The 11,901-nt window shown below is 37.0% G+C and overlaps 2 protein-coding genes across 3 annotated transcripts; both read left to right on the top strand.

Annotated features, from left to right (window-relative positions):
* Nucleotides 1-1,358: 1,358 nt before the first annotated feature.
* Nucleotides 1,359-4,224, top strand: LOC21402580 (cytochrome P450 89A2). 2 transcript variants are annotated; one of them, XM_024164990.1, is made up of 2 exons: nt 1,359-1,678; nt 2,285-4,224. In XM_024164990.1, the coding sequence occupies exons 1-2, from the start codon at nt 1,529-1,531 to the stop codon at nt 3,764-3,766; spliced, it is 1,632 nt and encodes a 543-aa protein (XP_024020758.1). In that variant the 5' UTR covers nt 1,359-1,528; the 3' UTR covers nt 3,767-4,224. The 2 variants fall into 2 exon arrangements, with proteins under 2 accessions (XP_024020758.1, XP_010087442.1); XM_010089140.2 differs by lacking the exon at nt 1,359-1,678 and having other exon boundaries at nt 1,966-4,224.
* A 3,069-nt stretch (nt 4,225-7,293) lies between these two features.
* LOC21402581 (U1 small nuclear ribonucleoprotein C) lies at nt 7,294-10,521 on the top strand. Its single transcript, XM_024165485.1, has 7 exons — nt 7,294-7,454; nt 7,920-7,974; nt 8,068-8,110; nt 8,270-8,311; nt 8,413-8,671; nt 9,214-9,489; nt 10,188-10,521. Exons 2-6 carry the CDS (start codon nt 7,967-7,969, stop codon nt 9,474-9,476), a joined length of 615 nt encoding a protein of 204 aa, XP_024021253.1. The 5' UTR covers nt 7,294-7,454; nt 7,920-7,966; the 3' UTR covers nt 9,477-9,489; nt 10,188-10,521.
* The last annotated feature ends 1,380 nt before the right edge of the window (nt 10,522-11,901 follow it).

Consider the following 11,901-nt stretch of genomic DNA (forward strand, 5'->3'; position numbering starts at 1 on the left):
CAATGCCAACCAATCTTACAACCAATTTGCCAAAAATAAGCCAACACGAAAAATGCACTAACAGACTAAAACAGCCTTTCATTTCCAATAGCTATTAGTCAATAAATAGGTGATCTGGGATTAATTTTCTTTTACAAGATAGGAAAATAATATTATAATAATCTTATATTAGTTTCTGGCTATTGTGTATTGATGCTTTCTTCTCTTGTTACCATCCCTCTACTTATTCATTATTCATAGGGAGGGATATTAAAGAGCTTTTATTTCATATGATAAACAGGGAAACTATTTGGTTTGGTTTTGTCAAGTAATAAAGGGTGTATTCTTTTCACAACTCAAAAACTTTTTTATGTAAGATATAACAAAAAAGTTAAATTTAAATTTTTATAAGAGAAGACATTGTAATAAAAAAGTTTTGAGTTGTGATTTTAAACAAGGTAAAAATGTGTGAAAACTTGTGTCTGAGTTCGAGTTTGACTACCCTCGGGGAATTATGTGAGAATCGTCGTTTTTATATGATTCTCGTGAAAAGGTAATTTGTATTGTCGTTTTAGTTGCACAAGGCAAGAGAGAGATTTGTGAGACAAAGACATGGTTCTGCATTCTTTAATGATTATTAATATTATTATTATTATTAATTATTATTGTGTATATTCTTGATCAGGGCGTGGGGAATATGCGGATGGGATGAATTTGGATAGAAGTGGTTTATTATTGTTCGCTCGACTTTCTCTCAATCTCAAGTGCGTGCCAAACAAAGGGATGATCGACTTGGTCAAGACACACCCGCACGCATGTTGTCGCATTCAACCTTTTTCACGTTTTTCCTGCGGAACAACCAACCAACTGATTTAGCTATACGACGATAATAAATGTATTTCCAGCTCCAAGTAATATAATATACTCAATGTGTCACTCCATGACCTTATCTATTTTACATCAATAATCAACCAATTATGTTCTTCGGAATTCACAGAAAGTATCCTCTTTTTTTTTTTTTGATAAGCAAAAGTATCTAATATTGTTATTATTGCTCCTTCACTTTGTTTGGTGATCCTTCTTTGTTTTTTTCTTTTGGCATTTATGTTTGGTAGAGGATTCGTTTTCTTGATTCAAATCATGATTCATAATTCGTTACAGTATTTTCTCTCACAAAAAATTTACATAAATAAAAAATAATTTAAATCACGTGATTTAAATCCTCTAACCAAACATCCTCAAACGCCCTCAGAGTGAAACAAAATAATAATAATAATAATAATAATAATAATAATAATAATGTAAAGTTAACGTCAGGGGTCAACACCACACTATAAAACCAAAAGACTTTTCGAGAAAAAAACAAAAACAATCCCCAATTTTCTTCCTCATCCCCATTTATCATATCAAAGTCTTTACGGTTTCTCTCCATTTATCACCACTGGTTCCCTTTTGATATTTTTTTTATTCCTTTCCTGGATGACACAACTGCACTGAACACCAACGATCATTCATCGGAAGGAAAACAAAAAACAAAAACAAAAAAGGGATGGAAAGCTGGTTTGTGATCGTGATCTCGTTGTGCATAGGTTTGATGGTGCGATCAATTTTGTTGGCCGCATCATCATCAAATACAAAGACAAAGGGAAACAAAATTAATCTTCCGCCGGGACCTCGGACTTTCCCCATAATCGGTAACATCTCATTGCTCCGCGCATTTATGTTTGGTAGAGGATTTTCTTGATTCGAATCATGATTCATAATTCGTTACAGTATTTTCTCTCATAAAAAATTTATATAAATAAAAAATAATTCAAATCACGTGATTTAAATCCTCTAACCAAACGTCCTCAAACATCCTCAGAGTCAAACAAAATAATAATAATACTAATAATAATAATAATAATGTAAAGTTAACGTCAGGGGTCAACACCACACTATAAAACCAAAAGACTTTTCGAGAAAAAAACAAAAACAATCCCCAATTTTCTTCCTCATCCCCATTTATCATATCAAAGTCTTTACGGTTTCTCTCCATTTATCACCACTGGTTCCCTTTTGATATTTTTTTTATTCCTTTCCTGGATGACACAACTGCACTGAACACCAACGATCATTCATCGGAAGGAAAACAAAAAACAAAAACAAAAAAGGGATGGAAAGCTGGTTTGTGATCGTGATCTCGTTGTGCATAGGTTTGATGGTGCGATCAATTTTGTTGGCCGCATCATCATCAAATACAAAGACAAAGGGAAACAAAATTAATCTTCCGCCGGGACCTCGGACTTTCCCCATAATCGGTAACATCTCATTGCTCCGCAAATCCTCGACCGAAATAGAGGCCATCCTCCGCAACATCCACCGCAAATACGGACCCGTCGTCAGCATCCGCATCGCCCACCGCCCCGCCGTGTTCGTCGCCGACCGCACCCTCGCCCACCAGGCTTTGGTCCAAAACGGCGCCGTCTTCGCCGACCGCCCTCCGGCCGCCCCCACCAACCGCTTCCTCTCCAGCAACCAACACAGCATCAGCTCTGCCGCCTACGGCCCCACCTGGCGCCTCCTCCGCCGCAACCTCACCGCCAACATCCTCCACCCTTCCCGCATCAGCTCCTTCTCCAACGCTCGCCGCTGGGTCCTACAACTCCTCCTTGACCGCCTCCTCGTTACTAGCAGTGATATTACAAGTACTAGTAGTACAAATGGCGTTTGCGTGAAGGAGCACTTTCAATACGCCATGTTCTGCTTGCTGGTCCTCATGTGCTTCGGCGACAAGCTGGATGAGCCCAAAATCAAGGACATCGAGACCGTCCAGCGGCGTCTTCTTCTGCGCCTCAGGCGCTTCAATATCCTCAACTTCTGGCCCAAGATCACCAAGATTCTCCTCAGAAAGCGGTGGCAGGAGCTTCTCCAACTCCGCCAGGACCAAGAGGACGTCCTGGCCCCGCTCATTGAAGCCCGGAGAAACAAGGCAGAATCCGATTCCGTTTCCGATTCGGAATCGGAATCGATAGTGTGCTATGTGGACACCCTGCTGGATCTCCGGCTACCGGCCGACGTCAAGGAGAGAGAGAAAGAGATGAGCAGAAAGTTGGAGATGAGCGAAATGGTGAGTCTTTGCTCTGAATTCCTGAACGCGGGGACGGACACGACGTCGACGGCGTTGGAGTGGATAATGGCCAACATAGTTAAACACCCCCGCATTCAAGACAAGCTCTACGCGGAGATCAAGCAAGTTGTTGGGAGTAAACAGCAGGAAGAAGAAGAAGAAGAAGTTGGGCGTGTTGTAGTTGAGGAGGAGGATTTGCGAAAGATGGCTTATCTCAAGGCCGTTGTGCTGGAGGGGCTGAGGCGGCACCCGCCGGGACACTTTGTGCTTCCTCACGCGGTGACGGAGGAGGAGGTGGTGCTGGGAGGACACGCGGTGCCCAAGGAGGCCTCCATCAACTTCATGGTCGCGGATATTGGGTGGGACCCAAGTGTGTGGGAGGATCCGATGGCGTTCAAGCCGGAGAGGTTCCTGGGCAACGGAGGGGAGGTTGTTGAGATGATCACTGGGAGCAAGGAAATAAAGATGATGCCTTTTGGAGCGGGACGGAGAATATGTCCTGGTCATGGGCTGGCCATCCTTCACTTGGAGTATTTTGTGGCCAATTTGGTTTGGAGTTTTGAGTGGAACTACAAGGCCTCGGCCTCGGCTGATGAGGTTGACTTGTCCGAGAAACAGGAGTTCACCACTGTCATGAAATATCCTCTCAAAGCCCGCTTGTCTCCCAGGTCCCCGTGATCTTTTATTATAATCTTAATCTTAATCTTTACAAAAAGTAGGTAGATGTGCGCAGTTCAAGGACCAAATCTGAAACCAGATCTTCCTCACCACCAGTACCTTACTACTTTTTGCAGATCTGAAACCAGAGCAATAAGACTTTATTATTATTATTTTACTATCGTGTTGCTTCTTGTTTAAAAGATTTCAACATAAATAGTTCCTAGTGTATAAATATATGATTTTCTGGGTTAGTTGATTTGGATGAAAGTTTATATGAAGATGCTTTCAGATCTTGCTCATTTTTTGAAATTGTTGCTGTTGACGCTGAAAACTAATCAACAGAAATAGGTCGGTCACTTCTAGATATCATGTTAGATTACCGGCTTGATATTGATTGTATACTCAATACATGTAATGAAGTGTTTGTTGTATTTTTAAAATGGTGATCAATATGAGAAGAAATACTTGAAGTAGAAGAACACACAAAATTTATAGTGGTTCATTCTGTTAATGAAGAGCTACATCCACTGTAGTTTTATATTTCTTTTGAGATTGTTACAATTTACATCAATTGTTGTTCTCTCGTTATTTCTCTCTCAGGAAGCCAACCTCCTTCCTGTATGGGGCTTCGCCCCTTTTATAGCCGAGCTTCCTTCGTTGGGTGGGTCTCTTTTGTAGGCAGAAGCACTCAAGTGGTCTGCCTTTCTAGGCCCAGACCGTAGCCCACTAATCACTTTGCGAACTCTTCACTCAGCCAATTAGTTTCCTATTACGGCTATGTGCGTACCTGTAACCATTTTCTGTCCCCCGTATGGTGGTTTAAGGGTTGGCAATTAATGCCTGCACTGCAGACATCCCCCATTTCTGTACGCAACTTGCGATGTCAGGCTTCCCCCTTTTGGGGCATTCCTCTCGCCGTCTCTGTTTGCTCAGGCTAGTTGTCTTTCTTGGCAATTGATTTTCTCCCGAAGGATTTCCGTCGTAAGGTCGACGGTATGACCTGTCGTCGTTATGATGAGTCGGAGTCCTAAGTTGGGCTTCCTTTGCAGCAGAAGGAAAGGGAGTCCCCAGCGTCGAGGGTTGCTGCCTTTTGAGGAAAAGCAATGCCACATGTCACACTACTGTTCTTCTACGCATCATCCACGTTTTCTCACACAACAGTTGCTATTGTTTATTATTTCGGAATTGCAAGATAAATGCGGATGAAGACATTTATTAATATAAACTATTTATTAATTATTTATTAATATATTATATAATTAGTAATTAATTATTAATTATTTAATATCACAATGTTGATAAGTACTAGAAAATAAAAATGAAAAAGAGAAAATAACTTTAAATCGTTTTATACTTTTTTTATAAAAATTATTCTCATTATTTTTTATTTTCGTTTTCAAAATATTTGCTAAACAAACGCGGTTTGTAAACCGTTTTCGTTTAGGTACCTAGAAAGAGGTGCAAAAATATTTTTAAAAATGACTAAAAAATAATTCCAAACGCACCTTAATCTCTAAACACCAACCTTACGGTTACATTTTGAGTGTTTGGATTGGAAATTTTTTTTCCTTTTTACTAGAGAGAATTAACTGAAATAGGAAATGATCGTGTGTGCAAAGGTAATTAGAAGTTAGGGTTTCTAATTAGCTTTTTTTTTTAATCAAAAATTCTAAATTGCTAAGCTTTGGAAATAAATTTGGAGAATATTGTCGTTTATATTTAAAGTCGTTTTCTTGTTCGAGCTGTTTGTAGCAGTGGCATTTTTATGTTCATGTAGTTTTTTAAATTGTCGTTTTTAGGTTTGTGTGGTTTTCTAGTTGATATCATCATATGTCCATGTCGTTTTTTCTATATTTTATTTTTAGACGTTCGTGTTAAATTGTTTCCTGTGCGTTTAAAATTCGTTTTAAAACGTTTTTATTTTTTATATGAAAATAAAAATGAAAACGTCTTTATTTTTATTTTAAAATTATTTTTAAAAATGTGTTTAATAATTTTATTTTGAGATTATTTTTAATTTAAAATAAAATTGAAATTGAATTTAATGACTTAATTTTTAAAAACATGTAATTATATTTTAAATAATAATATATTCAGTTAAAAAATTAAAACTGAAGAAGTTAATTTTTTTTTTTTAATTTTCTCTCACTACTCGGACTTGGAGTTGGAACTTTCCACTCTGTGTTCACCATGTGAGACTGAATCTTCTTCTTCAACCTTGAAACCCTCGACCGGATGATGATGATGGCCGTGGTGGTGGTCCGGTTGGCTGGCGACAAAATCGAGGAGGCCTTCGCCGGCTTTGTCGGCGACGGGCAGAGATGCGGCGGTGGTCTTGCCGAAGACGAGGAGGGCAGCGAGGAAGAGCGCGGTGGAGACGAGGAGAGGCCAAAAGTAGGCCAAAATGGTGAGGACTCTCGGAGCGACGAGGATCAGAACCGAAACAGCGACGCAGAGGAGAAGGGCGAGGAGGATGTGAATCTTGAACTTGATCAGCTTCTTCGGGATCTCCATCACTTTTTGGTCTATTTGGTTGGCGAGAAAGAAAAAGAAAAAAAGAAAGAAAGAGAAGTGAGATTGTGTAATTTGTGTTGGATTTTGTTTAGATTTGATAGGTTGTGGGAGGTTTTTATCAATTAGAGAGATATTCTCTCTCTCTCTCTCCTCTTTCTCTCTCTCTGAGTTTTCTGTGCAGAGATTGTCTAATTTTTTTAACTGAGTTGGGGGTGGACTCGGGGGAAGAGTGAGTAGGAAATGAAAATGAGATGGGGAAAATGAAAATGAAAATGACTGTGAATCATTTTCAGTTTTACTCAGTTTTTGAAAACCCTCCAAAAACGTTTTCATTTTTCTGTTTTTCAAAAAACGCAATGCCAAACGCCTCTCCCAGACCATTTTCATTTTTTCTTTCCTGCTTTTTTAAAGGTTGTCGTTTCAATTTGTTGTTTGTAGTTTGATGTCGTTTTTGTGCTCATTGCAATGTCCCCTTTTTTCTTTATTTTTTCATAAACTTCAAAAAATTGAAGTAATTTGTACCATTTGCCCCTTAACTCTTTAATATGTGATATTTTGGTCATTTTTCTTTTAATTTAACAAATTGATTCTTAAATTCTTAAGACATTGACAATTAGACTATTTTCTTTTAAATAATATAAAATATGATCATTTATAAAATAAAGTTAAGCTTTATAAATTGATATTAAAGACTAAGAATTTATCAACTAATTAAGATATTATTTAATCAAATTATAAAATAAGACGTTGATTTAAATTAGAATCGGTATAAATATTATTTAATTGAGGTTATTAATTTATTGATTATAATGTAACAAGTAACAAGCAAGTGCAAACATATTATGAGTCTATTTAATTTGTTGATTTAAATTAATATGTGATTTTATGTTAAAATTTTTTACTGTAATAAAAAATTAAATGTGATTATTTTTAAAATTTTTTTACTCTAATAAAACTCGAAATAAATAAAGCCTATATATTTAAATGAAAAAAAAAGGTTTTAGCCGACTTTCAGTGAAGACAGGGTCTTCAATTTCACTTTGAGATTTTTATTTGTTTTGCCATTCAATAATCAATTACTCCCAGTTCTGTCTGAAAACCCCAACCCCAACCCTAACTCTCTCTCTCTTCAACTTCTTCGGCCACTCTCCCAGTGTTCCGCCATTTGAAGACCTCTCTCTCTCTCTCTCTGGTTGGTTTCCTTTTCTTCAATTTGTTCGTTTTCCTCTGTTTCGACGTTGTGGATTTCCGCCATTCTCAATTTCGATTTGTCTGTAACCTAATAATCTCGTTGGTTTGTCTTTCTGATTTTTCCCATGTATTTGGTGATTGGGCATTACCATTCGCAAAGTTCTTTTGTTTCTCTTTTCGGTGGTCTTATGATGGTCGGTGAATTACTTCCATCAAGTTCCGAATAATGCATGACGTATTTTAGATTGTTTATATTTGGATCCTGATTTGTTCATCATATTATTTCTGCCTTTTTTTTATTATTTTTGTTTCTTTTTTTCCAATGTCAATATGTAGCTTCTCTTTTCCAATCCATTCAAAACATTCCCTAGATAGATAATGTTCTTACTTGATGATAATTACTTAATACTCTAAACTCTTGCTTCTCCCTTGTAGTCTCTATTTACTTTTTTCTATCAATTTGCAGGGTGGTTTCTTCTTCTTCTTCTCGAGTTTCGGTTGCAACGCACGGCAATGCCTCGGTAAGCATCCAAAATTTGATTTTTTATGTCACCATCTTCATTTGCCTATCTATTTATATATGAATTAATTCATCTCTTTTCTTGAATTCGCAGCTATTACTGTGACTACTGTGACACTTATTTGACCCACGATTCGGTATGATATCTTCTTTTCCTTAATGTTTTTATTTTTTTATTTTTTCTCTCAAAACACTTGTTGTTACCTACCTACATTTTTTGGGTATGAAGTATGATATAATGAAGATGAATGTTATATGATGCTGACAACATAAATGCTGGGTTTTGTATGTTTCAGCCGTCTGTGAGAAAACAACATAATGCTGGCTACAAACACAAGGTATTTGATTTTCCTTTTAAGTATGTGACATTAGCCATTTGCCTTGGATTTAACTGTGACCTGTTGTTGTTGTTGTTGTTGTTTATGTCGATGGTCTTTAGGCGAACGTGCGGACGTACTATCAGCAGTTTGAGGAGCAACAAACTCAGAGTTTGATTGACCAGAGAATTAAGGAGCATCTTGGGCAAGCTGCTGCTGCTTATCATCACGTTGGTGCGGCTTACAATCAACATCTACTTGTTCAGAGGCCCCGTCTTCCAGTTCTTCCGACACCCATTATGCCACAGGTTCCTGGAGGCGCACCTTTGATCCCAGGAATTAGACCTCCTGTTTTGCCAAGACCTGTTCCTGGTGCTCCAGGTTGCTATAATATCTAGAAATTTTTGTTACTTCTTATTGCAGTGCTTTACTTAATGCATGTGTCGTTTGCCAAATCTTTTGTGCTTGTTTAACCGTGCTTCTTCCTTCTTCTTCTTTTTGTTTTTTATTTTTTATTTTTTATTTTTTAATTTTGTTGCAATTGAATTCTTGTTGAAACATATAACGTGGTTGCTCCAATTGCAATCCCTCTAACTTCAGATTTTTGCAAGAATAAGTGCATGCCCCTCTCAGAAAGTGGTATATTTTTTCACAAGTAATTTATGCTCTTATAGTATCGTCAATGAAAACTATCTCAATCCAAACAGAACCAGTCCGAGCCTCTCCACTTTTGATGTTTTCGTTCTACTGACCACCATATTTTGTGCATATACCAATGGCCTTAAAATGTTTATTATTCACATATACTTACATATGTTTTTGGACGTAATGCATTCTATGTTCACATATGATATATGTAAGTTCTTGTGTGTAACTATGTAGATACGTTAGTGATATGTAAATATTTTTCTTCTTGTTGACAGGATACGGTCCTCCAACGATGCCATTGATGGTGGCTCCTCCTGGTGCTCCTTCCATATCTGGTCAAGTAAATGTTCCACAGAGGCCTCCCACTTTAAGTGTCCCCACTACAATTCCTGGCAGCTTGGCTACACCCACTCCTTTGAATGGAGGACCCTTGATGACCGCACCCACAGCAATTTATCAAGCCAATCCAGTGGCACCGACAAGTGGGGGCTTTGATAGTTTCAATGTTAATATGCAGGCTCCTGAATCTAGTCAGTAGATTGGTTAAAGTGGTAAGTACAATTTAGTTATCAAAGCACTGCAATTTAGTTTTGTGTTTCATGCTGCTTTCTTTGAGTATCAATGTTTGTGGGACTGTTAGGCCCTTATGAACAGAACTGGGAGTCCACGAAGTGGCAATCATCATTCTTCTGTTTTCTGTCCGCTTAATTGTATCTTTGGGAACCCTTGGGGGCAATGACGAACTTTTGGGACTACATATAATGAATAAATTCTTTTAGGGTCCAAATTAAATGTACAAAGTAGAGAATTATAACTAAATGCTTAAGCATTAGTTAAACTATATAGCCTGTGCTTTGTGAAGTATAAAGTATGTAATCTGGAAATTATTTTGGTGGTTTATATTGATATAATTATGATTCATATATCATACCACCTTACAACTCTGATAAACACCGAAGATGTTTCGCTTTCTATAACAACGAATGCAATATATTGTTGAGATAAGATTAGTGTTGAGATGATAAATTATCTCAGAGGCTTGCGATACGTTTTATTTAGAAATCATAACATCTTGATGGGCGGTACTCTTTGATTTTCTGACGCTCATTGGCATATACATGAAAATTTGGCTCGTCAAACTGTTGCACTCGTGGCCATCTGTGTTTTTATCTTTCACTTGGAAGCATTGTGCGTTCCTTTCGTTGCATTCATGTTGGACTTATTGTTTTGGTGATAATTCGAATTCCAGGCAATATAAGCAAATCTGGATTGGGAATATACTGGCAGTGCTGCAGCAGCCGTGTGAGAAATTCCATCAGCCATTCTACTTCCGACGTGAAGGAGCCCGTTATTTGACGCTTAGTGTAGAAAGTAATGCAGTTTCTAATCATTTTTAGACATTAAACATGGACAAAACTAGGAGGAATTTTGTCCAACATTAAGTTGAAAGATGATGTTGGTTTTATGATTGCTGTGAATGTGATTCCAATCATCTATATGGTATTTGATTTACACAAGTGCATACGGTTTAAGGCATGATTCTTATTTCTTAATGTACTAATACCACGTCTCTCTTATATTTTTGATGGATTTTTACCCAACAGATGAAACAAGAGCCTTGTCTCGGCTACTTGGCATTTGGCATAGAAAATACTTGGAAATACGGAACATTTAGAGCTCAATCAGTGACCCTAAAGTTCCCTAAAGTTCAGGGGTCATTGGTGATAATAATTCTTGATTTTTAAAACATCACAAAACGATTTCTCATCTATCATGTTGTCTTAAAATTAATCTTTCCATTCATCTAAAGTGTTACGTCTGTGGGTTCTATTTTAAAAAATTACCTTATTAGGAGGAGTAACTCATATCCCTTTTAAACCTATCTTAGGGCTTGTTTTTTAAAGTTTTTGTTTTTGCTTTTATTTAGTAAAAGAAGATAAGTAAAAATTGCGACTTTTTAATAAGTACTTGGAATTAAGAGCTTAATGGGTCACAGTGATTTTTAGGGTGCGTTTGGAATTGGTTCCAAAACGTTTTTGTTTTCTGTGACTTTTTAATAAGTATTTGGAATTAAGAGTTTAATGGGTCACAATGATTTTTAGGGTGCGTTTGGAATTGGTTCCAAAACGTTTTTGTTTTCTGTACGAAAATGAAAATGAAAACGTTTTTATTTTCATTTTTGAATTATTTTTGAAAATGCGTTTGTTAGTTTTATTTAGATATTGATTTTAGTTTAAAAAAAAACTGAAAATGTGTTTGGTTTCATTTTTGAAAACATGTAATAGGTATTTAATATATTAAATAAATAATAATTGAATCCTAAATAAAAACACTAATAATTAATAAAATAATTAATAAAATATGAAAATTACAATATATTAGTTTAAATTATTGTCGCCTATACGAATCCCACATTTGATTAGCTAGATGATCCCTAAAATCAACCATGTAATTACGTTGTTGCCGACCATCCATTTCAGATGTTTCTGCTTCTTGTGCATCCATACCATGTTGTTGTTCCTGTTGCCCTTCGTGTTCTCTCTCTCCCTCAATATCTTCTACGGGCAAATCGACCTCATATTGTCTAAATAGGGGATCATCTCGCGCGTGCAACTTAATTAAATTGTGGATCACACAACAAGCTATTGGTATACTATTTTGTCTTGGCATCCAATAATTTGTCATATGCTTAAGAATTTTAAACCTTGCTTTCAAGACCCCAAAGCACCTCTCTATGCAATTACGCAGTGAGGAGTGATAATAATTGAATAACTCTTGTGGTCCCGTTGGTTGGCCACCGTTTCTAAACTGTTGAATATGGTACCTCTGACCACGAAATGGTGCCAAAAAGCCTTGCGTGTTGCTGTAACCGGAATCCACAACGTAATATTTTGGTGGGAGTGGCGCCACGAATGGGTCATCTGGATTTCTTAAAATCTCAGTTAACACTCTGGAATCAGCAG

This window comes from Morus notabilis, unplaced genomic scaffold, assembly GCF_000414095.1.
Source record: "Morus notabilis unplaced genomic scaffold, ASM41409v2 Scaffold201, whole genome shotgun sequence".
Classification (NCBI taxonomy): domain Eukaryota; kingdom Viridiplantae; phylum Streptophyta; class Magnoliopsida; order Rosales; family Moraceae; genus Morus; species Morus notabilis.